General features: G+C 33.6%; 1 protein-coding gene across 6 annotated transcripts in view; it reads right to left on the bottom strand.

The window, feature by feature from the left end:
* KIF21A (kinesin family member 21A) overlaps nucleotides 1–27,480 on the bottom strand; it is a 173,393-nt gene that overhangs the window by 25,065 nt on the left and 120,848 nt on the right. For 4 of the 6 annotated variants that reach the window (XM_065934616.1, XM_065934617.1, XM_065934620.1 and 1 more), the window contains exons 12-26: nucleotides 21,888–21,978; nucleotides 19,603–19,720; nucleotides 19,070–19,258; nucleotides 18,432–18,631; nucleotides 15,161–15,268; nucleotides 11,990–12,058; nucleotides 11,680–11,894; nucleotides 11,383–11,536; nucleotides 10,681–10,875; nucleotides 10,161–10,262; nucleotides 9,241–9,406; nucleotides 8,742–8,762; nucleotides 3,726–3,786; nucleotides 3,303–3,357; nucleotides 660–871 (exon numbers count right to left, since the gene is read on the bottom strand). In XM_065934616.1, the coding sequence (XP_065790688.1) occupies nucleotides 660–871; nucleotides 3,303–3,357; nucleotides 3,726–3,786; nucleotides 8,742–8,762; nucleotides 9,241–9,406; nucleotides 10,161–10,262; nucleotides 10,681–10,875; nucleotides 11,383–11,536; nucleotides 11,680–11,894; nucleotides 11,990–12,058; nucleotides 15,161–15,268; nucleotides 18,432–18,631; nucleotides 19,070–19,258; nucleotides 19,603–19,720; nucleotides 21,888–21,978 (1,956 nt within the window). Of the gene's footprint in view, nucleotides 1–659; nucleotides 872–3,302; nucleotides 3,358–3,725; nucleotides 3,787–8,741; nucleotides 8,763–9,240; nucleotides 9,407–10,160; nucleotides 10,263–10,680; nucleotides 10,876–11,382; nucleotides 11,537–11,679; nucleotides 11,895–11,989; nucleotides 12,059–15,160; nucleotides 15,269–18,431; nucleotides 18,632–19,069; nucleotides 19,259–19,602; nucleotides 19,721–21,887; nucleotides 21,979–26,187; nucleotides 26,227–27,480 lie in introns of all 6 variants that reach the window. The other 2 variants (XM_065934621.1, XM_065934618.1) reach the window with 2 other exon arrangements.

The raw sequence follows: 27,480 nt of genomic DNA, 5'->3' as shown, positions 1-27,480 counted from the left end.
TCTCAAGATAATAATGAAAAATTTCTAAAGAAGATTTGTTTTGAAAGGAATGCTTTTTGTTAAGATTATCTTAGAGGAGGGAGGAACAGTCCCTCCTTCACATCTTTAAAAATATAGTATTTACACTTTGTGTATACACTCATCCCAGATATGCAATGTACTTCAAGGTAAAGAATTAGGAAACTTCAAAATGCATTGTTTTTAACTGGTACTTGTTTTTTCTTTAAGAGTTTCAGCCAAGGTTTATTATCCTGACCAGGCTCTTAGAACTAGAGTTTAACATAATTAAGAGCAAATTTAAGAGTCTTTTAAAGCTGTTTATACAGTGGTTTTATAGTTATAACTTTAATTTAGGTGTTTCTAAATAAATTTTGCCTGTAATTTATAACAGCCTTTATAAAAATTATAATCTTTAAGAAAGACTCTAAAAGTTAAATATCAGACAAAGCAATTCAACAAAGAACATCTCATTTAAAGTATTTCAAATGTGCAAAAATTAGGGGATACAACACCTAACTGAAATTACTTTGAAAACTAGAGATCTTATTTACATAAATTTTTAAAAATAGAAATAAGAAATTAGTAACATGCATATATATTTTTATTTTTAAAAAGAAAAGCCAAAAGAAAGGAAGTTAGTGTAGCTGAGCCAGACTTACATGCTGCCTATCTTAGAAGGGAAGCCAGATGGGGGAGGGAGCTCTTTTTCCCTAGCAGAAGTACTTGTCTCTGTATTCATTCCAATCTCTTGCCCTTCTGCAACAGGTGTAAGAGGGCCAGGCAAGGAGGCATCTCCTGTACTAGTGTCTGAAGCTAGTTCACTGCTATCTGCATACAGCAATTCCATTTGAGTGGTGGTTCTCCTTCGGGCCTAGTCAGAGAATGGAAGGAAGAGCAATCATATGCAAACTTCTGCAGAGAAGATGATTAGGCAATAGAGATTTAATATTAGTTTGAAATAGGTAAAACATTCAGCGTGTCTTTCCTAGCCAGTGTGTCGAACACATGTAAGATAGTGACAAGCCAGAGATACAGCCAGCTGAGAACTTCAGAGGTCATAATAATAGCCAATGTTTGTATTATACTTATTGTATGCCAGAAATTCTAAATAATTTACTATATTAGTATATACTATTATTATCCCAAATCCCAAAATGAGAGAACTAAAGCTAACAGTCCAAAATCAAACAGCTCGTAAGTGGGAAAGTCAGATTCAAAACCAGACAATCTGCCTCCAATATTATTATGCTATCCTGATACTAATGGCCAGCTTTCTCAATATATCATTTTAGGAAAAAAAAAAAAAAAGAAAGAAAGAAATTAAACCAAAAGATAGATGCAATGGCATTCAACTAAATTCTTATCTTTCCTAGGCTTAGATGACTTATTTAATATACATTTTAATATATATTATGTAATATATAAATTTAAATTTTACATATCAATGTTTACATCTGTTTCTCCATTTTTATTCCCTGCTCGCCTGATGCCCTAACTGGCTGTTTAATCTCCCTGATGGATATCCAACACCAGTCCATACCAGTTTTTGGCAGCATGGTAAGGCAGGTGAAGGTTATTTTATTTATTTAAGCATTCCCTTCCATACTCCTAAAAAAACAAAGAGATTACCTTGTTGTTAATACTTAGAGCTGGCTATTATCACTAATATATTAAAAGACAATCAAAATGTTTACCAGATTATAAACCTCTAAATGGTAGACATCCTGTTTTATTCAACTTTATATGTCTTACATTTAATGTAGTGCTGGTACAAGTCTATTTAAGATATATAATCAATTTCATTTCTTCAGTGAGTGAAAAATAAATAATATTAGGTCGTTTTAGGCATCTATGGGCTTCCCTGGGGGCTCAGACAGTAAAGAATCTGCCTGCAATGCAGGAGACCAGGGTTTGATCCCTGGGTCAGGAAGATCCTCTGGAGAAAGAAATGGCTACACACTCCAGTGTTCTTGCTGAGAGAATTTCGTGGACAGAGAAGCCTTGAAGGCTACAGCCCATGGGGTTGCAAATTCAGACAGGACTGAGCGACTAACAGGCATCCATGCAGTGCCAAAGGAGTGACAGATACTACCAGAAAACTTTTGGAAAAAGGAAGCCCTGCGGGCCAGCTTTTCACCGTATCAGTTTTCCCTATTGCCAACTGAATCATTTTCATGGGAATTCCTAATCACAGTGGTTTTTTAAGGAGATGACCTTCAGCTTACCACTTCACATCTCTCTCTGAATATCGCAGGGCCTGAAAGACCAAGTTACCTTAAGAGATTCTTGCCTCCACGTTAAGACTCAATCCAAACTATACTAGAATGTTTTCTTTGAGACTGGATAATCTCTGGTCACTTAGAATAATCAAACTCAAACCAAATGTCACCAAACTGGTAGTTCAAAGACCATACATAAATCCTGGAGATGTTTTTCAATTGGCTAGCTCAGTATTTTAAAGAGAAAGAAATTCTCCATTAAAATCCATATTTAAAACTACTCTTTAAAGAGTTGAGGATCTGGTAGTTTTAGGCCCATATTCCATGACAGCAAAAATAAGCATTAGTTAGTGATGCCTATTTGCTTTAGATGGGCCATGTCCACTTCAGGTAATCATAATGATTCCTGTTAATTATCTTATGTCTAGTCAAATTATTTATCTATATTACCTGGCTAACCACTGTGGGCCTTGTATCTATCCTGTGCATTAGTACAGTACTATTCTTTCAGGTCTTGATTTCATCCATTCATCCACCAAATATTTACTAAGCACTGCAAGAATTCTTTGTTTTCAAACATCTTAAAATGGATAGTTAACTCATCTAATATCAGATGCTACCAACACGCAATCTGAAATATACCATGCTATTTCTCACACATGTAACAGCATGTATACTTTATTTTTTTAAGCTTTACAAATATGCATTATAGTCTCAATTTTTAATACAATATGATGATTAAGAGTTGACCTATTCAAACCATCTCAAGATATGTTAAAATAAATAAGAGACTTAGGAACATATTAGAATATTAAAATTTCAAAAATCTCCTGTCATTCTAAATTATTTTAAGCATTGTTCTCCATAATCATATCTTACCTAGAGGAAAAAGCACAAGAATACAGTAAATAACTAGTTCCACAGAGGAGAAATTTGTCAATATAAATTTTTTTCAAGGGAGAATATGATAAAGAACTAAATTTCTATCATATGAAATCGTTGCCTGTGCCCAAGGCCTATGCATTTAATAGTGATAATAAAGAACATCAGAAAAAATATTTAACTGGTATTTTCTATTCTCACCTTGCTTTTTGGTTTCACTTCACCACAAAGCTTCATAAGGTCTGAAGACAGTGAGCTGTGTGCAAATAAATAATCAATCATATGAATAAAAGGAAACAATATAGAAAACTATATGACCTCTAATGAGTTTAAGTATGGAAAAAAACATAAGCCTATGGAAAATACAGAAAGACAATATTAAAATAAAAATAAACTAATCAAAATTGTTCATTTCCTTCCTTAAATATCTCAGTATTTTATTTTAAAATTTTTGATGGTTAAGCATTACTTAGTTTGGCTTCCATATTACTATTTTTACTGTTCTTCACTTAGCCATAAAATCTAAAATTATTTGTTTTATGTCAATTGATTCAACAAGATAAAAAAGTATTACAAATATTACAGAAACAAGTCACCTTATTAAGTTTCTAAAGGTTCTCTTACCTTCCTTCTGATCCTGGACTGTTTAAAGGTACATCCTCATCAGTGCTCTCCTCTACATTTTCTGAAAAAAAAAAAAAAAAAAAAAATAGTCCAAAATGTAAGTATTATCCATGTCACACTTTGAATGACTGTAATGCCTAGGCTATAATAAACATCAGCCTGAGGTCTCTCAACATGGGCACTTTGGTTTTAGTAACTCAGTCAAAATGGAAATGTAAAAATAAAATTCTAAGAAACTCTTAATTATATGTCCTAGGATGGGAAAAATGTGCTCAAGATAGGAAAGCCATGAGTTGAATGATAAAGAAGAACTGCGTTCACAGGATGGAAATGAGATCATGTGTTTATCTGAGTATGTGTAATTATTTAAATCTAATTTCAGAGAATGTATTTATCCCACACCATCCATTTGTTCCATGTATGAATAATTGAGTGAAACATGAAAGAGTGAAATAAATGCTGCACAAGCTCCCTTTAATCTACTGAGGCAACATCAAAAAATACATAAGTGTAAACATATTTGTTGTATTTTATCAGTATTCCAAAGTACTTATAGATTTTCTTCTATTTTTATTTTTGTTTTCAAGCAGAAAGAGAGTATGTGTGTGTGAAGGTATGCAGAATTCACACATCAGCATGCAGCTCATTCACACGTACATAAAAGACTAGAACTATAGGTTTCCATGCAATCGTTTTATAAATAAATACAAACAAACCACTGCTATTTCAGAACAGTAGCACACTGATGAAAAGAGAGGAAAAGGCAGACATATAAAACTAGAAGGAAGTCAGTAAATAAAACATCCACTTAAATTATTTAAAATGTCAGTGAGCTCCTAACACAGGTGCAAATTATGCAATTTATTATAAAGCCACATCACAAAACTAAAGGCAATATTTTCAATAATATATCCTAAGTAAAATATGTAGGATGAATCTCCTTTTGACTTTTACTTTGATATCATACAGGTGTATTATGGTCATAAATCATATTCTTAATTCCTTTCTCAGATGCTCCCATTCTTCTTCACTGTTTGTCAGACAACTGGATAGAAATTCAGTAATAAATGATAGCATTATCTAAAATGGAGTCCATCTAATAGGACCCACAAAAAGGGAGTTTACTCTCTGAAATAAGGAAAAAGGTGGTCTTGAGGGCAACGTGTATCTCAAAGCCCATGCTTAAGAGGCTGGACGATGTGCTTCACAGACAGGATAATGAACGCTAGTATAACTGAATTAGTTAATAACATAGAAAATGGAAAGAAATGACAAATCTAGTCTTTATTTTCCCATACATAGAAGCAGGCTAAGATTGACTAGTAATTTTCTTGTAGGGAATGATGAAACCAGTTAGAACACCAATCATATAAATGCTTAGTTAAAAACTACTTAGCTCCTGCATATGCATGTATGCTTTATCTACAGATGATTACAGTTTGGCATAACTAACCCAGCCAGAAGATAGAGCCCTTCACCAAGACATTCACCAAATCACACACCTCTTCAGGACTGAGCTTTGTCTTTGGCACTATAGCCGTCTGGACACCAGGATATGCCATCATTTTACCACTCTACTTTCAACTCTTTAGGACATAATTCCAGCCCAGTGTCAGCTTCTTTTCTCATCACTAAGCATTAAAGCTAAAAGCAGTGAGATTTAAAACTCCGAAATGTCTTAAAGTCATCCATACCAGTACATAGTTGCATAATCTCATGTCACTAGAAGCTAATCAATATTTAATAAATTAATATTTATATTGATATAAATACATATGGAGAAGAGTTGACATAGTGTTGCAGGGAAGAGTCAACTATGACTCCACATTAGATCTGTTTCTTTTACCTTAACCTTTGCTTACTGTTGATTTTGTTCACTAAAAGGATACTGTCCATACATAATGGCCTGCCTCAGGGAACCCTGCCCCTCTGCTTGAATTTTAAACCAAAGTGCCTTTATTCAGGATCTGGTCCACCTGTGGATGACTATAGAAAGCAAGAAATTAACATATCCCCTCCCCAAGACTGGCCATTCCAGGTGATGTTTACAAGGTTAATGGTCTTTTCACTTTATTTCCTCACCTCTCCTCACCTCTGTTCTATAAAAGAACCTCGCATCCAGATCCTGATAAGAAGATTATTTTGAGACGTTAGTCTGCGATCTTCTCAGTCAACCAGGTTTCCAAGTAAAGTCGTATTCCTTGCCTCAACATCATCTCTTAGTTAATTGGTCTGTTGTGCAGCAATCAGAGGGAGTCTGGACTGGGTAACAATAGCAGCCCAAGACTACTACTATCCTTAGAAAAGCGTTCTTGCAAAGTTGGACTTTGTTATCTGGAAACTTAGCTCTCAGAATTTCTCTAGTCACCAGTTAACTAATGTAGTTCATTACACCTAGAATATTTGTGCAAACAATATGGCTTATGCTGAGAATTCCTGCTTTCCTTCCAGAATCTGGAATTCTGGTACTACTATATAAAAGGAATGTATGTGACTAGTATCCAGTAAAAATCTCAGATGCTGAATGTCTAATGGAATTCCCTGGATGTGAACAATGCACTCAGGTTGCTGCATTTTCATTCCAGAGAGAAATGTGTACTCTGCGTGATGTTTCCTGGAAGGAAAAGAGCATAAGAAAGCCTGGATATGGATTCTTCCTTACTCCCTCTGCATCTTTTCCTTTATAATACTGTTGTGTATCCTTCCTACATTGCTCTCATTAATCTTTGCCATGAATACAATTGTATGCTGAGCCCCTTGAATCTTCTAGCAAATCCCTAAAGGTAGGGAAAGATCCTAGGAACAACAACATAAACACAGGTAGAGGAATAAGGAGGGGAAAATAAAGATGTTATTCAGTGGCTACAACAACACACACCTATTAGCATGGGGTACTGGCCTCTAACCTTATTGTGTTCATCATCCCAAGTCACATACTTGTTACTCTAGGACACCAACCTGCTTGAAATCTTCATGCATATAATGTTGTGGCTAAATGTCCATGCTTTACCTTACTGCCAAGAGTGACTCTTCTGCCTAGACCCCTTCTATTGTCTCTTGCCTGGCTAAATCTTTTTCTTCCTTTACGTTTTAGCTCAAATTTTACCGGCTCCAGAAAGCCTGCATCATCAACTCCTCCATTTCTGTTAGGTAGCCCCATTCTGTGGTCCCATAACTCCCCATACATGTCCCAAGTCTCTTCCCTGTCACCCTCAGTAAGGCACAGTCCATGAGAGCAAGATTCTGTATCTTACTTATCTTTGAATCCCAGTACCCAGCACAAGCTCGAGATAAATTGAAATTAAACAAATATTTTTTTTTAAAGCAATGTACATATGACCATCTAGTTTGTATGGATTTACTTCCATGTTTTTCTCCTTCCATGCTTTTCTTCCAACCACTTCTGGGTCTAGATTATGGCCCTAGGGAAAATTTATGCCATGAGTAACAGGTTGTTATCAGTTGACTGTGTTCCTCTTCTCTGTTTTGACCCCTCTTTAAGCTACAGATAATTGAAAGTTGTGAAAATGCAACAATACTCATCAAATAACAGTTTAATATTTTCTGCACAAAACAACATCAAAGAGGGCATTGCATTTTTTCTTCCAAGTTAAAAGAGAAAATGGACTTAAATAAAAATTTACTTATTACTGCAAGTTGAGCCACTAAGATGAAGAAGAACAAAGAAAAGGCAGAGGAGGGGGTGGGAACAACAAAAAGGAGGGTGAAGAGGAAGAGGAGAGAAAATATGCTTAATAACACATGGAATGGCAAAAATTCTCATTTTATTTCAGGAATTTTGGCAGCCTTAACATGGTTCTTTAATATAATCAAATTTTTTTTCTACCTGTCTTTGTTATAGCTTGAGCAGGTTAAAAGCCCACATCTATATTACTGAGTTAATCTCAAGGAAATATTATTTTGAGATTTAACACACAGGGCAAACTAAGAAAGATCTAATAATATCAAACAGAGCAAGTATTTTATTTGTGTAACATTCTACCATTTAAAATAAATTTAGATTCATAGACTGTTTAATGATCCAGAGAGGTAATTACATTATTCTTTCAGTTACATTCCTCTCCTTCAAGAAAAATATTTTAGAAAACTTTTGACAGCTGTATGATTAGGAAAAAAAGTTAGGATCAGATTTTGAAATAATTTTAAATAAAAACTGTTCAAAAATAATCTTCAGGAGAATTGCAAGCAATAAAATTACCCTGATACTCCTGATCTTTCATATATATATATAACTGATATCTGATATATATAAATACATCAGATTTTATAAACTGACATAAATTTTATAAACTGATATAAATATATCTGTTTAAACTGATAACTGATATATATAAATAATATCTGAGCCAGGAGAAGCTCAGATATAATTCATGGGTGGGCATAGTTCACATGAATGTTGCAGAGGCAAGAAGTCGAAAATCTCAATGTTCAAACATCTCTTAAGCTCTTTCTAACTTGAACATGTTATAATTATAAATATTATTTCAATCCATTCATGTAAAACTCTTTGGATAGCTTTATTCAACTTACAATATTAAAGTACATGTACTTAATTCTATAAAATTTAAGGATAGCTGAGAATCTATAAAAAATAAGCCAAAGACATTATATATAAAAGATACAACACAGAAAGATTTATGAGGGTAAAATGACAAATGCAAAATTAATAGATTTAAAAACTAAAAAGGAATATATATCCCAGTTTTTCCTACAAGAAACAGAAAGAGGGGCTGATGAAACTAGAGCCAAAACTGGAGTTCAGATAATAAAATAGAAAACTATACTTCTTTAAACATTTAAGAATTTAAAAATCAAGAAATGTGTAAGACAAAAGACTTAGTATGTTTGTGGTCACAGATACATTTCAAAAAAGATCATGCAAAAATCAGCTGGCTGCCAATAAAAATGTTTTAAACAAGATGTACCACAATTAGTGTACATGAACAATTAGTAATTCATGCAGCGTAGGGTACACAGAAAGCTAAACATACTTACCTAATGGTACGCTATCTAGATCTGTATAAATAACAGCAAAAAGGAAACAAAAAGCAATACTCCAATCAAAACAGATCCAATGTTAAGAACTCTCACATAAAACAAGATTATGTACCATTTATAAGATATGTAGAATAGATGCCATAGCAAACACTTATACATTTATTTTTAAGAGAGTTAGATATGCAGAATAAAGTAATGAAATTTGGTTAATAATTTAAACAACCAACTCAGAAACACTGTTGATCTTTTTTAATTCATAAAAATTATTTGCTTAATAATGCTAAGTAAGGATTTTTAAGTTACTGATCATTTCTCGTAATGACAATAATTACATCCCCCCAAATTTATACATGCAAATTAAAAAAGGAATAATTAAAAAGCATAAGTAAATACAGCATCTATTCAGTCAAGCTATAGAGGAAAGAGGTGGAGTACAGCATACTCAAAGAGCAGAGTTACCATGCAATTTATTTAACTAAAATTTAATCCAAATTACCTTGTAAAGCATGGCCTAGTAAAGCATCTAGCTCAGGATTTAATTCTGCTTTCTCTTTCAACATATGGAACAAGAGCTGGTTTTGTGTAGCACTGGTTATTTCAGTTTGTTTAAGCCGACCTTCAAGTACTTTAATTTGAGCCTCTTTCTGGGCAGCCTGAAGACCCTATAACATTCCCCCCCAGAAAAAAAAATGTATCTTAGATCACACAAAACAGAATCAACTACATGAAGATCTGTATCAAATGGCAAATGCATATGATGTACGGACTTTGACATTAGATAGACCTTGATTCATCCTAGCTCTTATGCTTGCAAACTCAGTGACCCTGAGCAAGTGTTGGCTAGCTATTAGTATCAGGGGAATCTTCCTGATTCTCAGTTTCCTCATATTCAAAATAATACAAATAATATTTATTTCATGCACATTGTAAGGATTAAGCAAGAGAACAAAACTAAAGGTATAGCACATTCTCAGTGTGGAGAAAAAAGGTGAGTCAGAAATCATTATCATCTTTAACATTTAAGCAGAAATTACTTAAGATAAGGAGAGTGCAACTGTATTTTTTCCTGACTTTTTGAGTTGTAAAGAATCATTATTGAATCAAAATTATAACTGAATTTGTTTGCACACTAAGAGATTTTCCTTTTACCTTTTCCCTTGTTGAAGCAAAAAAGAAATTATTCTTTAAGTTGTTTACCTGTGCTAATACACAAGCACAATAGATGAGAAGCTAATGGAATTGATGTAAATACTGCTGACTTTTCTTAACTCTAAAGAAAGATAAAAGGAACACGTTTCATTGTAAAAGAATCTTCCTCCTTATTACAAAGGAAAGGGTCATTAGAAAAAGATAGACAAAACTGTAATGAATTAACGGAAGCTTAGGTTTTTCAATAATAGTGCAGTTAGATCTTACCTTATTGATGCCCATTGACAGGAAGTGATCTAGAAGGTACCGAGCTTCTGTAAGTGTGCAGGCATTAATGACTGCAGTGACATCCAATGTTTCTCCTTCTTCCTGCATCAAACCAGCATATGATGTATCATTACCTTGAGCTGAATGTATTTAACAGAAGACAAACCCGACTGCTTCATGCATTTATTTGATATTATTGGATTAGCTAATGAGACTTCTCAGCAAGGCATAAAAAAATCCCTACTCTAAGAAACATATGGTCTAGTTTAAAACATAAGACATTTGAGCAGTTAAGAATTCAAGATGGATTAACAAATGATATATATGTTTTATCAATGAAAAATAATGTCACACAATCAGCAGAGAAATCTAGAAAGCAGGCAGGAAGGGTATACATGGAAAACCTAAGAATTATATTAAATCATAGAATAAAAAATACCTTCATATAAAAATTCAAAGTGCTTTTAATGACAAAAATACAAAAATACTTCTCATTAAACATTTTTTCTTAGTTACAAACCTTTGCTTCTTCCATCTGCATGATATTGGCTTGACAATCAGAAATACTGTCATTGATATAATCTATATTAGCAGTTAATGACTCCATCTCTTCATTGATGTTAATCACATTTTTATCTCCTTCTCCATTCTCCTTGACTATCTTTTCCCTTCTCTTTGAAAGTTTCTCTCGTCTTTTTGTGAGTTCTTCCCGTTGCTATTGAGAAAACAGAGTAGACTTTAAGAAATTACGTTCATCTTGAACCTTGAGAACTTTAGGCCAAATGAAATAAGTGAGTTACAGAAGGGGTAAATACTGCAGGACCCCACTTCTGGGAAGCATCTAAATAGTCAAACTCATAGAAGCAGTAACTAGAATGGTGGTTACCAGGGACTGGGAGGAAGAGGAAATGGTGAGTTGCTGTTCAGTGGATATAAAGTTTAAATTATATAAGATGAGGAAGTTATAGAATTCTTTACAACACTGTGCGTATAGCTGACAACACTGTGCTATACATTTTAAAATGTATTAAGAGGGTAGGTCCCATGGCATCTGTTCTTACTATAATTAAAAAAAAAATGATGTTCATCTATTCATACACAATGCAATCACCACCCCCCAAAAAAGCACAGCTTGGCAAGTATTCAATTTACTCAGCAAACAAATGTAGAAGACAAAAATTAACAGCTAAGAGAGAGCAAATCTGCTTTCTACTTTTCACACCTTGAGCAGCCTATTCATATCCGCCTCCATGTTGGAAATAGTCATTTTCTGCATGATGATGTCTGTGACCCTACGTTCAAGAAGCTGCCACTTCATGCGAGCTGTTTTAGAAGTAAACACTCGGCCAGTCAATCCTTTCCTTTGGTATTTTTTTCTATAATCATATAAAAACATACAAACATAGTTACTTATGTGCTTGTTTGATTATATGACGCCAAATGATGAGCTGTTTTTCATTTAAGTCCAACATCCAGTGATGTAAAGATTACATCAGTAGGAACAGAAGAACATGCTTACCTGGTTCCATTTGCCGTGGGTGTCGGTAAGGCCTGGACTCTTGCCACAGGAATTCTCATTTTTTGCTGGGCTCCAGCTCTTAATGCATCTGTTTCTACTGCAACTGCACTGGAACCTGTGTCCTGAGCAGGAGTATCAGATGAGCTCAACTTCCGAGTGACTTTCCCAGCCACTTTATCTGACATGGGCCTTACTTGCCGGCGAAGAGCTGTAACCTGAAATAGCAATGGAGACTGACTCATTCTCTCAGTCTATAGAAAGACATCTTTTATTTCAAAGCCAGAATGTTTCCTCCAAATGGTCAACTTGCCTCTTCCGTTTTGCGACGAAGAACCACTTCTTGGTTTCTTTTTTGGGCTTCCAGAAGTCTAAGTTGATGCTATAAAATAATATTGAATAAGTTAAAATAGTAAACTGAAAGATAAAATACTTCTTACTTCTTCATTATCGTTGTCCCATTTCACTGGGAACTGTAAGTATTCTCAGCAGCATCTGAGCTAACAATCACCTTGCATTCATTACTGTGGACTTCGCAGGTGGCACTAAAGAACCCACCTCCCACTGCAGGAGACATAAAGAGACACAAGTTCTATCCTTGGGTCAGGAAGATGCCCTGGAAGAGGGCATGGCAACCCACTCCAGTATTCTTGCCCGGAGAATCCCATGGACAGAGGAGCCTGGTGGGCTGCAGTCCATGGGGTCACAAAGAGTAGGACATGACTGAGCGACTAAATGCAACACAGCAGCAATAAGGGGCTTACTATATGCAAGTGTCCTCCTAAATGCTTCACAAATATCTCATTTTTGTTTTGGCTGCTGGCTGAGGCATGAACAGGAAGAAACACGGCTTAGAATATTTTCAACAGAGGCACCTTAAAAGGTATACAATTATAAACTCTGATTTAAATACAGAGAGAACATATATTAATTGTATTAGCACTTTATAATAATTTTGGAAATACTATGTTGGTCAATAAAATTAACTGGTTACCAATTTGTTTCTAGGTAGTCTATATGATACAGAAAATTATTGATTACTTTAAGCCATTTTATAGGGATATAATTTGGGAAATAATTTTGGACTAAAAATAAAACATGTTCTGGTTCTGTCATTTATTTAACTCTGTGATCATGGGCAAAGCTTTGGAGTTGGACTTGATCACAAACATCTCTTTTAGGACTTTAACTCTGTGATGTAACAAATAACGCTCTATGTTGTGCATCCCAAATTCAAACAGATGATTCATCTAAAGTTTATACATATTTTTCTCTTATCAGATAGGAATTCGTTGAGAAAAGGACTCTGTCTTATCACTGCCACATCTTGCCTATACAGTAATAGACATGGAAGAAAAGCTAATAAATCTTTTTAAATTAATGAACTATCTAAAATTAACCTATAGTTTCAAGCTTGTTACTAAATTTAATTTCAAGCTTGTTACTAAATTTAATTTCTTCATATTAAAAATCAAATCTCAAGTTCATTCATAATTTTTGTATGATGTACACATATTTGGTTCTCTAAGGGTTCAAATTGAGTATTACAAGAAACACTTTAGACAAGAGTTGAATATGCACACAAAGCAACAAATTAAAGGGAGGAAAAAGTCTGAAATAGTAGCTTTTTATGTGATTAGCCAGAAGAGAGACATCATATGTGTGGATAAAATTCAAAAGTTCAGTCCTGGGAATTAATTGTTCAATATTGATCTCTCTATACATCATATGATGTTGTTGTTTAATCGCTGTGTCTAACTTAGTAATAAAGAAGTAGTTAGCATACACTGTAAGGAAATCATGCCTGTCATCCAAAAATTTCATTAAAAATGAAATAAATAGCCTAAAAGTCAAAACAACCAAAATGCCCACTAATTGAAGAATGGATTAGCAAAATGTGCTCTGTACATATAGTCATTTAAAAAAAAAATATACTAGTGATATATGCTATAACATGGATAAACCTTCAAAATATCACACTAAATGAAAGGAGTCAGACACAAAAGGCTACATATGGTATGATTCCACATATATAAAATATCTAGAATAGACAAATACATAGGCAGGAAGTAGATTAGTTGCTGTCAAGAGTAAGGGAAAGGGAGAAATGGGAGTAATTGCTAATTGGTTTGGGGTTTCTTTTTGGAGTAATGAAAATGTTATGGAGTGGTGATTGTTGTACAAATTTGTGAACATACTAAATACTTGAATTGTATAGTTTAAAACTGAATTTTATGGCATATGAGTTTTATTAATTTTTTAAGAAGCAGGAAAAAAAGAACAGACCATATGCTAGAGCGTGCTTCTACCTGATTTCAGTAACAGTGTACTAACATAAACAAGATCTAAAATCACCAGGTATTAAAAATGATAAAATAGACTGATTATTAAAATACATTAATATCTTGGGAAAATTAATGAATACATATAGTTATAAATATCGGAGTCATCTGACTAACACATCTATTTTTCTATCTCATTAGTCATTTTCTAGCTCCTTAATTTCATCTTTAGCTCACAAAACAGATTTCTATTTTCTAAAATATCCTGTGTATTCATGCTTTATTCAGGGAGAATTTAGAAAAAGTTGGGTGAGAAAAATGGAACAAAGGCTGGAACCTAATTGATACTGTGGTAAAGAAGGTGATGGCTCTTTATTTAAAAAAAATAGTCATAAATAACTATATTGTCAAAAATTTGGAAAGAAAAAAATCCAATCAACTATAACCTATAATCTTAATACAATGACATTTAGCATGTTGATATGCATTTTTTAAATTTTTCTGTATTGTAAATAAGTATGCATATATAAAATGTTACTTTACAGTTAATGTTAAATCATAGTCATTTTTCATTTTACTATGCAGTTTCCAAATCCTAATTTTTAACAGACGAATAAATACACATTAAATGGAATGAATTATAATTTATTTAACTGTTACCCCTACTGTCACACATCTTAGTTGGTTTTACATTTTTCATTACTACAAATAACCTAAAATGAAGATTTTAACATACTGTAATATAATTTTTCTTAGTTTAAATTCTTTGCTTAGTCTGAGTTCATGGAAACATAATTCTTGGGTCAAAGAATACAAAAATTTGTATAGCCCCTAATAAAGTCTCTTCTAGTGAAGTCTGGTTATTAGTTAAGCAACATTCATAAGAATCTGTCTTTGGAACCACCTTAAAAATCACTATTTTACTGCAACTACTTTCTTGGTCTCCCTAGAAATAACCACTTATATGCCATTTTCTTCCATCTGATCATCTAGGAAATAAGTCTCCAATAAAACTTACAGTAATATTATACTGTTTTTCATAAACTTTTATATTGAATTAATATAATCTACATACTATAATAAATGCCATATATAAAAATGCTTTATTGTCCCTCTTTTTAATAAAGTTATCAAAAAATATCTTCCATTTATTGAACAATACTATTGACATACAGTATTTTTACATAACTGAGTCCACTCACATCTCTTTTACGTTGATCCTTTTTCAGTTGAGCAATCTCTCTGTTTCTTCTAGATTCCGTCAATCGGGCTTTTTCTTGTTCTTCTTTCATTTGTTTCATCAAGCGAACCTAAAATATCAGGTAAATATATCTACTGTGATTATCCTTTTACAATATTCATTAAATAAATCATATGCATGGAAGTATGCTCTTAGCATTCTGAATACTGAGCAAGAAAAAAAGTGAAATTTTGCAACATGTTAAATGGTCAGTTCTTATATTTGTAAGATTAATGTACTTATATTTTGAATACACTTCTAACATATTAATCCAGAGAATCAATGAAGTTGCTCAGTCGTGTCCGACTCTTTGGAATCCCATGGACTGGAGCCTACTAGGTTCCCCCATCCATGGAATTTATCAGGCAAGAGTACTGGAGTAGGTTGCCATTTCCTTCTCCAGGGGATCTTCCTGACCCAGGGATCGAACCCAGGTCTCTCACACTGCAGGTAGACACTTTATCATCTGAGCTACCAGGGAAGCCATTTTTAACATATTAATACTTCTATAAAATTACTTACTGTTCTAAGCTTTTTATATTCAATGTCCAGGTGTTTTATTACTGGAATAATTTTTTGGTGTTTAACTTATTATCAGTAGCTGTGTGATCTTGAACTAGTTACTTACCCACTGCAGGCTTTGGTTTTCTAATGTATAAACTGGAGGCAATATTTCTATGGGATTGGCTTCCGTTGAGAATTCAATGAGTTTATACCAACACTGTGCCTATACAGTGCCTGGCACATAGTAAGCACTTAAGTTATTTTAGCTATTTTTGCTGGCATCTGCAACTATACAACATAATAACCTAACTACATCTTCAATCATTTCCACACTTCCTATTTTAAGGAAACTATATTGATTTTCATGGCAAAATGTTAAGAATAATCTAATAGAGGAAAACAACAGAATGGGAAAGACTAGAGATTTCTTCAAGAAAATTAGAGATACCAGCAAACATTTCATGCAAAGATGGGCTCAATAAAGGACAGAAATGGTAGGGACCTAACAGAAGCAGAAGAGATTAAGAGGTGGCAAGAATACACAGAAGAACTGTACAAAAAAAATCTTCATGACCCAGATAATCATGATGGTGTGATCACTCACCTAGAGTCAGACATCCTGGAATGTGAAGTCAAGGGGGCCTTAGGAAGCATCACTACGAACAAAGCTAGTGGAGGTGATGGAATTCCAGTTGAGCTATTTCAAATCCTGAAAGATGACGCTGTGAAAGTGCTACACTCAATACGCCAGCAAATATGGAAAACTCAGCAGTGGCCACAGGACTGGAAAAAGTCAGTTTTCATTCCAATCCCAAAGAAAGGCAATCCCAAAGAAAGGCAATCCCAAAGAATGCTTAAACTACTGCACAATTGCACTCATCTCACACGCCAGTAAAGTAATGCTCAAAATTCTCCAAGCCAGGCTTCAGCAATATGTAAACCGTGAACTTCCAGATGTTCAAGTTGGTTTTAGAAAAGGCAGAGGAACCAGAGATCAAATTGCCAACATCCGCTGGATCATTGAAAAAGCAAGAGAGTTCAAGAAAAACATCTACTTCTGCTTTATTGACTATGCCAAAGCCTTTAAATGTGTGGATCACAATAAACTCTGGAAAATTCTGAAAGAGATGGGAATACCAGACCACTCAACCTGCCTCCTGAGAAATCTGTATGCAGGTCAGGAAGCAACAGTTAGAACTGGACATGGAACAACAGACTGGTTCCAAATAGGAAAAGGAGTACATCAAGGCTGTATATTGTCACCCTGCTTATTTAACTCATATTCAGAGTACATCATGAGAAACGCTGGGCTGGAGGAAGCACAAGCTGGAATCAGGATTGCCAAGAGAAATATCAATAATCTCAGATATGCAGATGGCACCACCCTTATGGCAGAAAATGAAGAAGAACTAAAGAGCCTCTTGATAGTGAAAGAGGAGAGTGAAAAAGTTGGCTTAAAGCTCAACATTCAGAAAACTAAGATCATGGCATCTGGTCCCATCACTTCATGGCAGATAGATGGGGAAACAGTGGAAACAGTGGCTGACTTTATTTTTCTGGGCTCCAAAATCACCGCAGATGGTGACTGCAGCCATGAAATTAAAAGATGTTTACTCCTTGGAAGAAAAGTTCTGACCAACCTAGATAGCACATTAAAAAGCAGGGACATTACTTTGCCAACAAAGGTCCATCTAGTCAAGGCTACGGTTTTTCTAGTGGTCATGTATGGATATAAGAGTTGGACTATAAAGAAAGCTGAGCGCTGAAAAATTGATGCTTTTGAACTGTGGTGTTGGAGAAGACTCTTGAGAATCCCTTGGATTGCAAGGAGCTCCAACCAGTCCATCCTAAAGGAGATCAGTCCTGGATGTTCATTGGAAGGTCTGATGTTGAAGCTGAAACTCCAATACTTTGGCCACCTGATGTGAAGAGTTGACTCATTGGAAAAGACCCTGATGCTGGGAAAGACTGAGGGCAGGAGGAGAAGTGGATGACAGAGGATGAGAAGGTTGGATGGCATCACCGACTCATGGCATCACCATCATGGACATGGGTTTGAGTAAACTCCGGGAGTTGGTGATGGACAGGGAGGCCTGGCATGCTGCAATTCATGGGGTCAAAAAGAGTAGGACATGACTGAGCGACTGAACTGAACTGAACTGATATTGATTTTTGTGGCAAAATGTTAAGAATAATGTATTCTAAAACAACAACAATAACAGATAAGAATTCACATACTCTCTTAGGTCAAGGGAAGAAAACTTGCAGTTTTTTATGCATGGAACGATAACCACCAAATTCAAGATAGTTGTTACCTCTAAGGGAAAGGAGACCATGATCAGGAAGGGATATATAGGAGGTTTTGTACATATCTGTAATATTTAATACCTTAAACTAAGTACTGAATATATTGTTCATTGTTATTATCTCTGCATTTTTCATGTTTGAAATATTTTCACTTTTGCCAATCTGTGTAAGAGTTTTAAGAAAAAAAAGATAAATATCCATTAAAGTCAGAGAAGTCCTACTGACCCCATGATTTTCAGCCATTTCAAAGAAAGATTCTGATAATGGATGACTGTAGGAATCAACTACTAACTGCCAAAAGGAAGTGCATCATTTCTAGGTCACAGAAAGAATACGGAACACAGAAAGAACCTCAATAATTTTTTTGGTCCGAAATGACACAAGTATTACCATCAAATATTAACTGAAAATATAATCAATACCTTAGTTTTCTTCATTTCCATCACATCCTGCTGTAATTTCTTCAATTGTTTTTCATATTGGGACTGATTTTTAAGCAACCTTGCATGCTCTTTCTGAGCGGCTTGAAGTCTCTGAAGTTCTTTATTCATGGCTTGTAGTTTCTTTTCATATTCAGACCTAACTTTTTTTGCCTTTTCTTCTGAGTAAGATTCCACTGAGCCTAAATGACCAAACAATATTTGTATTTGTTTTTGTGAGATACAGATATTTATTTTATAGATATATTATTCATGACCTTAGAGAAGAACTACCTCCCAAATACAAGCCTCAGGAGGCCAGGGTGTCTTTTAATTACTCTCACTTTTAATATTGATTCTTATTTAGCAGCTATTGAATGCTTATCTTTTTAATTTAAAAAAAGTTCCCAGCATAAATCAAGGCATTAAAACAATTAGCCACAACTTTGGGGAAAAAAAAAAATTAGCCTAGACAAATATCAGCACGAAAAAACAAAATGAATATAATATTTAACATAATAAGATAAGTTACTGTTTAATGTGACTTCTAATATAAGTTTTTTCCTGTAAAGGAAGAAAAGATAAAAATCCAATGTGACAATTTAGTCTGAACTTTAATTTGAATTAAATATAATTCTTACCTAAGTTTTGAAGCACTTGGTCTCTTTCAAGCTGCGTGTCCCGAATTTTATGTTGTAGCATCATTAGCTTCTCTTCATACTGTTTTTTCAGCGTCTGCAGTCTTTTCTGGCTATTTTCTAGTTCATCAATCAGCTTTTGCTTGATTGCAATTTCACAAGTAATGTTTGCTAAGTCTGCTTGATAATTGGCTAGTATAAAAGAAAAAAATAAAAATACTGGATAGGCTATAATCAAAGCATGAAAATCATCTCTACATTCAAGTATTCAGTTAGCAGCTGTAAGGAAAATATCCTGAATATACCAAAAACTAAAAAACTGGCAATAAGATAAAGAGTGTTCACATTGGTCAAGGACAAGAAATACCACTGGTTCCAAATAAAAGTGGAAGTCACATAATGACTAACTACAATAAGAGATAAACACGAGTCTTGGAGGGCATACAAGGATGAGATGGAGAGCGCTAAGAGCTTTCTGTTATGTTTTAAACAGTTTCCCAAAATAAATTTTTGTCCTTGAGCCAAAGGACAAATACCTTTTTCATCTGATTCAGAATCTGATTCATCAGAGCTTTCACCCCCTTCAATGTCATCTTCTTCCTCCTCCTCTTCCTCTTCCTCATCTTCATGATCACTCACTTCTTGATTTTCTTCCTAAAATGTGATGTGTCTCCATTAAAAGCACAATATTGGCAAAGTAAACTGATTACCTCATTAAGAGAGACTACACAACAGAATTAGAAGAAAAAGATTTTACAATTTGTATGGAAACACAAGACCTCGAATACACAAAGTAACCTTGAGAAAGAACAGAGCTGGAACAACCAGGCTTCCTGACTACAGAGCTATAGTCATCAAAACAGTATGGTACTGGCATAGAAACAGACATGTAGATCAATGGAACAGGATCGGAAGTTCAGAAATAAACCCACACCTACAGCCACTTAATCTATGACAAAGGAGACGAGAATATACAGTGGGTAAAAGACAGTTTCTTCAATAAATGGTGCTGGGAAAACTGGACTGCTGCATGTAAAAGAATGAAATTAGAACCCTCACTGTCACTATACACAAATATAAATTCAAAATGGATTAAAACCTAAAGCAAGGCCAGATACTATAAAACACTTAGAGGAAAATATAGGCAAAACAACCCTTGACATAAATCACAACAAGATCTTTTTCAATCAACTGCCTAGACTAATGAAAACAGAAACAAAAATAAACAAATGAAACCTAACTAAACTTAAAAACTTTTGCACAACAAAGGAAACCATAAACAAAAAGACAGCCCTCAGAATGGGAGAAAATATTTGCAAATGAAGCAATTGACAAAGGATTAATCTCTAAAATATACAAAGAGCTCATGAAGCTAAATATTAATATCAAAAAACAAACAATCCAATCAAAAATGGATGGAAGACCTAAATAGAAATTTCACCAAAGACGACATACAGAAGGTCAACAAACGCATGAAAAGATGCTCAACATCACTAATTATCAGAGAAATGCAAAATCTCACACTGGTCGGAGTGACCATCATGAAAAAAATCCACAAACAATAATGCTGGAGAAGATGTGGAAGAAAGGGAACTCTCTTATTCTATTGGTGGGAGTGTAAATTGGTACAGGCACTATGGAGAGCAGTATGGAGGTTCCTTAAAAAACTAACAGTAGAGTTATCATATGACCCACCAATCCCACTCCTAAGGATATATCTGGAGAAAACCATAATTCAAAAAGATTCATGCTCCCTGTTCACTGTAACACTATATTTAATAGCCATGACATGGAAACAATCTCAATGTCCATTGACAGAGGAATGGATAAAAAAATGTGGTACATATACACAATGGAATATTACTCAGTCATAGAAAAGAACAAAATAGTACCATTTGCAGAGATATGGGTGGATCTAGAGATTTTCATATGGAGTGAAGTAAGTCAGAAAGAAAAAATGTAGTATATTAATACATCTATATGGAATTTAGAAAAATTATACAGATGAATTTATTTGTAAAGCAGAAATAGAATCACAGATGAAGAGAATAAATGTATGGTTACCAAGGAGGAGAGGAGAGGTGGGATTGATTTGGAAGATAAGGATAGACATATATATACTACTATTTATAAAACAGATAACTAATGAGAACCTACTATATACCAAATGGAAGTCTACTCAATGATCTATGGCGACCTAAATGGGAAAGATATCTAAAAAAGAGTGGATATATGGATACATACAACTAACTCACTCGGCTGTATAGCAGAAATTAACAATGTTGTAAAGCAACCACATTTCAGTAAAAAATAAAATAAAGAAAAAACAAAAAAATCAAAATCAGAATTTTTCTTTTTCCCTCAATATTATGGAGTATGCCTAGCAGTATGATTTAATTTTGCCCCGTCTCTATTATGATACTTCACATATTAAAATTTGCAGTAAAGTCTCTCCGAATAAATACAAAAAAGAGAAACTGTGTGATTATAAAGTGTAGGTGCATAAAAATTTCACTTCCTGTTAAAATAAATCAATACACAATTTTAAGGTTATTTTATAATAACCTTGTCTTAAATCAGAGTATTTTATCTCTTAGTACTCTATTATCCCATAGAAAATGTTTTCAAAATGCACAAGACTATAATTCGCTAATATTTCATAGCTCACATTTCTAAAGAAAAGAAGTCCTCAAGGAAACAGTTTAAAATGGATGCATGATAACGGATTCTCTTTTCTATGTATAAGTTAACACAGTTATCAGCAACCAAGAATAACCTAATCCAGGGACTCAAAATTCCAGGTTCATTCTTTCATACTTACAACTTCTAATTCAATGTTTTCTCTTTCTGAAATATTCTTTTCTTCTTTCTTCTCTTGGTCAGTGTCTGTATTATCCTCTTTACCAGCCACACTTCAAAAAAAAGAAACAAAAATGTATAATATTAAAGAGGAAAATTATTTACTTTTCTCCTTGCAGATTTTTAAAAACCATCAATTATTTCTGAAAACAAATGAGAAGAGTTCATCATTTAACAAAGAGCAAAGTTATCATGTCTGATGCTTCAGAGGAAAATAGAAACTGCCATTCAACTCATAGTGTAGTGAATTTATATAATTGGAGAAAATCTTATTTTCTAGAAACACTGAGGATAGATTATATCCTGGAGCATGACACCTGATAAGCCAGCTAAGAACTACTCACAGTAACATTCCATAAGCTAGAATGTAGGCAAACTAATTTCAATGGAAATTAAAAATAGTTTTGTTTTCTCACCTAAATATATAAACGTCTTCTCATCTTAATACAGAGATACAGAAACTTCATTTTTATTGATGTCCTAATACATTTAAGGATAAATCTGCCCACGGTAGGTTTGTCTCCCCTGAGTGCATCTGTCATTGTCTTCAGATTTCCCCTAGTAATAGCACCAGCTCTTTTCTCCTAGGTCATCCCTGTAGCACAGGGCTATTTTTCATAATGTTCTCACAGAAATGGATCTCCACACATCAAAACTGTTTGAAGTTCAACCTGACCGCTGATTGAAGAGGAAATTCCAGAATCTGTCACAAGATTCACCAACCAAAGTCTCCTTTTCGGGATTCAGTACAACAGCTCTAACTGCATACTGATGTCAAATAATGTTATAACTAGACTACTTCAGCCCTAGTGTCCATGAGAAAAAGAAGACTCCATAGCAAGAACAAATTTTAAATAGTTAAATCACTCTACCCTTCTTGGTTTAGCAACCATGATCAATTATGCACAGAAGTTATACTTCTGTTCATCAGACTCATATATTTTTATCAAGCTAGATAACATTAAGAAAATGAATTTCAAATGAATCTACATGTGAACATTTTCTTCTTGTGCTTTAGTAAACTTTAAAAATCATTAAGAATAAAAAGAATACTTGAATAAAGCAATATTCTTGAAATAAAGCTTCCTTAGAAATAGTTTAAAAATTTTATCAGAATATCTTTATAACAGCTATCATTTCTTTTAGATATTCTGCTACATTAAATAACTGCCCTAATACATGGACTTATTTTTAGCTTCTAGGCTAAAAAATTAATCTTATGAAGGCCCTGCTATTATTATCAATCTCTAATGTTTAACTCTAGGTCCCAATTCTCAGAGACATTTTTGAACTCAGAACAAGATGAATATAAATACTTTTCCTTTGAAAATTCCTAATTTTTAAAATTTTCATAATTCTTAATTTATGTTTATTTAGGTAGTTATTTCTTTAATTTCTACCTCCTACTAGAGTGTTTAAGTCTCATGAGAGTAGGGATCATATCTGTTTGGCTCAGCATTACATACCCAGTACCTGTGGTATGTGCATAATAAATACACATGAAGGATTTATTAAACATATTCATCCCTATGACTGTGCATGAGCATCTCTGCTTGGCACCTCTGCCTGAGTCTCACATACTAATTATGTTGGAGTAAAATTGTACAAATTGAAAGATGCATAAAGAGGCGTGAAATACAGCACATCTCTAGAGATGTGAGTAGAAACTAGAGTAGAAACTACTAGCAAGAACATCAATTAACTGGAGAGGAATCAAGCAAGCTACAACAAAGTTCCATGAGTTTGTTAAATCACTTGTTAGAGAAAAATGCTGGACATACTTGAATGCCTATCATACGTCACTTAGGATGTTGATTTTCCATCATCGTGCATTTCAAGATGGAAATTTAGAGAGAAATTTCCCTTCATCCAGTCATTTGACTCAAAGGCCAGCGCCATGTACTCAAGCAGGTATACTTGAGATAGACCTAAGGCTTAGAGCTAGGAAAAGAGCATGTGTATGGAGATATTTCTTACTCCCTCTTCTATGCAGTTTTCCTTCCTCACCTGCAACTGTTGCAACATACAATTTTTGTTATTATCAGCTCCTTCATTACTTCAAGTTCCAGTACAAATTTCCTTTTATTCAGGTTTATAGCCAAGTATGTTCCATATACTTGACCTAATACACCCTCCTTCTTCCTCCAACTCACCAGAGTCCAGCTCAACAAATGTTACTTCCACTTACATATGAAATTAATTCATACAATATAAGCTGTTTGTGCCAATTCTGATGCAGAAAAATCAGCAGTAAGTTTACGTTATTAATTTACCCTATGTTACTTAAAGCTTCAGCTTTTAAAGTACAATTTGATACTTAATGATTATTATACAGCAAATATTCAAGCTTTCCTCAATAAACTGGGGAAATTTTATATCTAAAATAACTGTCTAAGCAGCAATGAAAAATATGTAAGTTTGTACTCTACATAGAATCAGAACCTTTGAGCTGGAAGACTAGTGATCAAATGACTTAAAACCTTTGACATCTTGACAACCAACATCAACATCTCTGTTGACAACAAAAAAAAGAAACTTTGTCCTGGGGAAGTTTATCAACTCAAGGGGACTTAAAACCAGGTGTCATGACTCCCAGGCCAGTATTCTAGAAGATTGCCTCAAAGTTCGGTCCACAGAGAGAGAAGCATCAGCTCATCCAGGAGCTTGTAAGATAAGCAGAATCTCAGGCTCTACCTCAGTTCTACTGAGTCAGAATCTTCATTTTATCAAACTCCCCAGGTTATCTACATGCACATTCATGTCTAAGAAGCCTTGTCCTAAAACATCAAATAAATCTGCTTTTGTTATCCATTAGGGATCATATAAATATTAGAAGCAAACCATGTTCATTAAGTACATTTAAAGGACTTAACTACTTGAAGGTGGGAAAATGTTTCTATTACACTACTTTAACTATACATTTTATTTTGACCTTTCAAAATGGAAAATTTTTCACATTTTATTGCCCTAATTTAATCCCAATGATAAACATGATATCCTAAATTAATTAGGTGAGTCCTAAGATGACTTATAGATAGAATTATATTCTAATTATAGAATATACTAAGTTCTAGAATAAATTATAGAAACTTTAGAATACAAGCTTCCCTTGTGGCTCAGCTAGTAAAGATTCTGCCTGCAATACAGGAGATCTGGGTTTGATCCCTGGGTTGGGAAGAACCCCTGGAGAAGCGAAAGGCTAGCCACTCCTGTATTCTGGCCTGGAGAATTCCACGGACTGTATAGCCCATGGGGTCGCAAAGAGTTGGACACAGCTGAGCAAGTTTCACAGAATACAATATGTAGAATACAATTGTGGAATGTAGATTATTAAATAACTTAAAGAAAATATAATTTTAAGGTTTCAGCTATTTAAATTGAGAGATTAGTTTAACTGTTCCAAAATAAAAGTTCTCAAAAGGCTTGTTTTAAGTAAGAAAATTTATAAAGTGGTGCTTCTAAAATATTTAATATTATTTTGAAATCAGTTTATGTTAATCATTTTGATGATGTAATTAGGAAATGTTTAGTAAAATCAACAGAGAGAATTTCTAATAAGTAAAATAGTACTTGACACATGGTTAAATAATCATAGTACTAAATGAGTAAACTGCAAATTTTTATTATATTGAGAGTTCAGAAGTGTGCGTCTAAATTTTGCTCAAATACCAAATGGGAAAAAAAGGAAAAGATCCTGCTTTTGATGTTCACTTTAGATATATTTAAATAACAAAACTTGTTTTTCTTATTCAACCTTAAATATGTCTTATAAATCTTGTCTGTAGCAAGGCCACAGTTTCCTTTTGCCTTGTTGCTATTTTAATGTTGTTTTTCTAACAAAGATACATAAAATAAGGAAGTGAAGAGAAAGAGTCCACTCATAACTTAGCATGTGCTACAACAAAATGTTAGTTCCCACCAAATTAATAATTCTGTCTATTCACAAGTTTCCAAAAGATATATTCTAAAAGTTTAATGGTGGGGTTCTTGGGTCATTTTTAGCCATAAAAATTATAATAGTCTATACTAAATTCACATGAAATTGCCTGAATTTTAATTCATATAACTGGTGTGGGTTTTTTCTCAAAAAGTAGTTTTTATATTTTCAGTGTTTTTGTTAATTTTATAAAATCATCATTATTTTTAGGAACACCAAGCTAATATAGTCTGAAATAATCTATAATTCTACAACACATATCCTTGTGAATGGTAACTAAGTATTTAAATGAAATTTTAATAAAAAACCTGGGAAATATTCCAACCTTCTTTCTTCTCGACTGCTTTCCTCAAGTTTCTGTAGCCTTCAAAATCACGAGGCACAGTATTGGAAGGCCAAGCCAATGAAGGACAAACCAGACAGTAAAAAGCGAAAGTGATAAGAAGGTAAAAATGATACATGAGCTTGAAGACTTTAAAATAAATTTTAAAAGATATCATCAAAGGACAATACACAGTAAAAAGGCAATACATTTTGTATAAATAAAAAGTAAGTAGAAAAACAAGCAGCATTATATCTAAGAAGAGTATATAGACTAGCAGTTGAAATTACTCAGCAATAAAATGTACACTCTCAATTTATGAAGCTGATAAATAGTACGAGTATTTGGATGCCATTGCTTTTCTTAACCTGAAATGGATCAAGGTTCTCAGCTTCCAAAAAAAAAAAAAAAAGCTCACTTTCAATGATATCATCTTATTTTTAAACCTTTACAAAATACTTTTTTATGGCATCATTTAAAGAGCTTCAAAAAGTAATGCCTTTATACCATAATATGAAAATACCATTAATACTATACACTAGGATACTAATTTTAAAATTTGTTTTATATTTTAATATACTACACATGAACATCACTAAAAATTCTATTTCAGAATTATATATGAAATGGTATTATGGTAAAATGAATATGGTTGTTATGATATCAGTGGAAAATTATAATTTTATTAACTGAAATTAATATCACTGTACTAATTACTAGACTATCAAAAGGTTATATCTAAGGCAAAGGCAGCAATAAAATGGGAAATGTAGTACTTTTCATTAGTAAGATTATTTTTTAACCAGAAAACTATGAGAAAAACTATAAATAAGTATTTAAAAGTGTGAAAGTTTAAAGAATATTCAATACACAGAATTGTGAATCTTTATTCAATGGAATGTACTGAATACCCATTCTCTCTCATAAAGACAAAAAGATAGAGCTAGATGTGCTAGGCTCTGATTAAGCATATAGCAATCTTTACATAGTATATTTCTGCCTGCAATTCCAAAAATACTTTGCAGAATCATCAATATTTTTAAATAAATAGATGGAGTCTTAGTAATGCATCATTTCATCAAGGCATTTCTCATTTTAATTTTATAATGTGATTTTAATTCACAGGTTTGTGATTGTTTTCACAATCAACTTATCAACTGCTATTGCAAGAAGAGACTAGCAATCTTTCTGAGAAAAAAAAATTGCAGAGTGATATTCATCAGGGATCAAAATGTCCAGTATAATGGCTGAAAAAGGGAAAGAAAAGCCATTGCTTAAGAAATCTCTAGAGTTTCT

Source organism: Muntiacus reevesi, chromosome 4 (assembly GCF_963930625.1).
Source record: "Muntiacus reevesi chromosome 4, mMunRee1.1, whole genome shotgun sequence".
NCBI lineage: Eukaryota > Metazoa > Chordata > Mammalia > Artiodactyla > Cervidae > Muntiacus > Muntiacus reevesi.
Note: the sequence above shows the minus strand (reverse complement) of the source record. Positions and strands in the feature narration are given on the sequence as shown.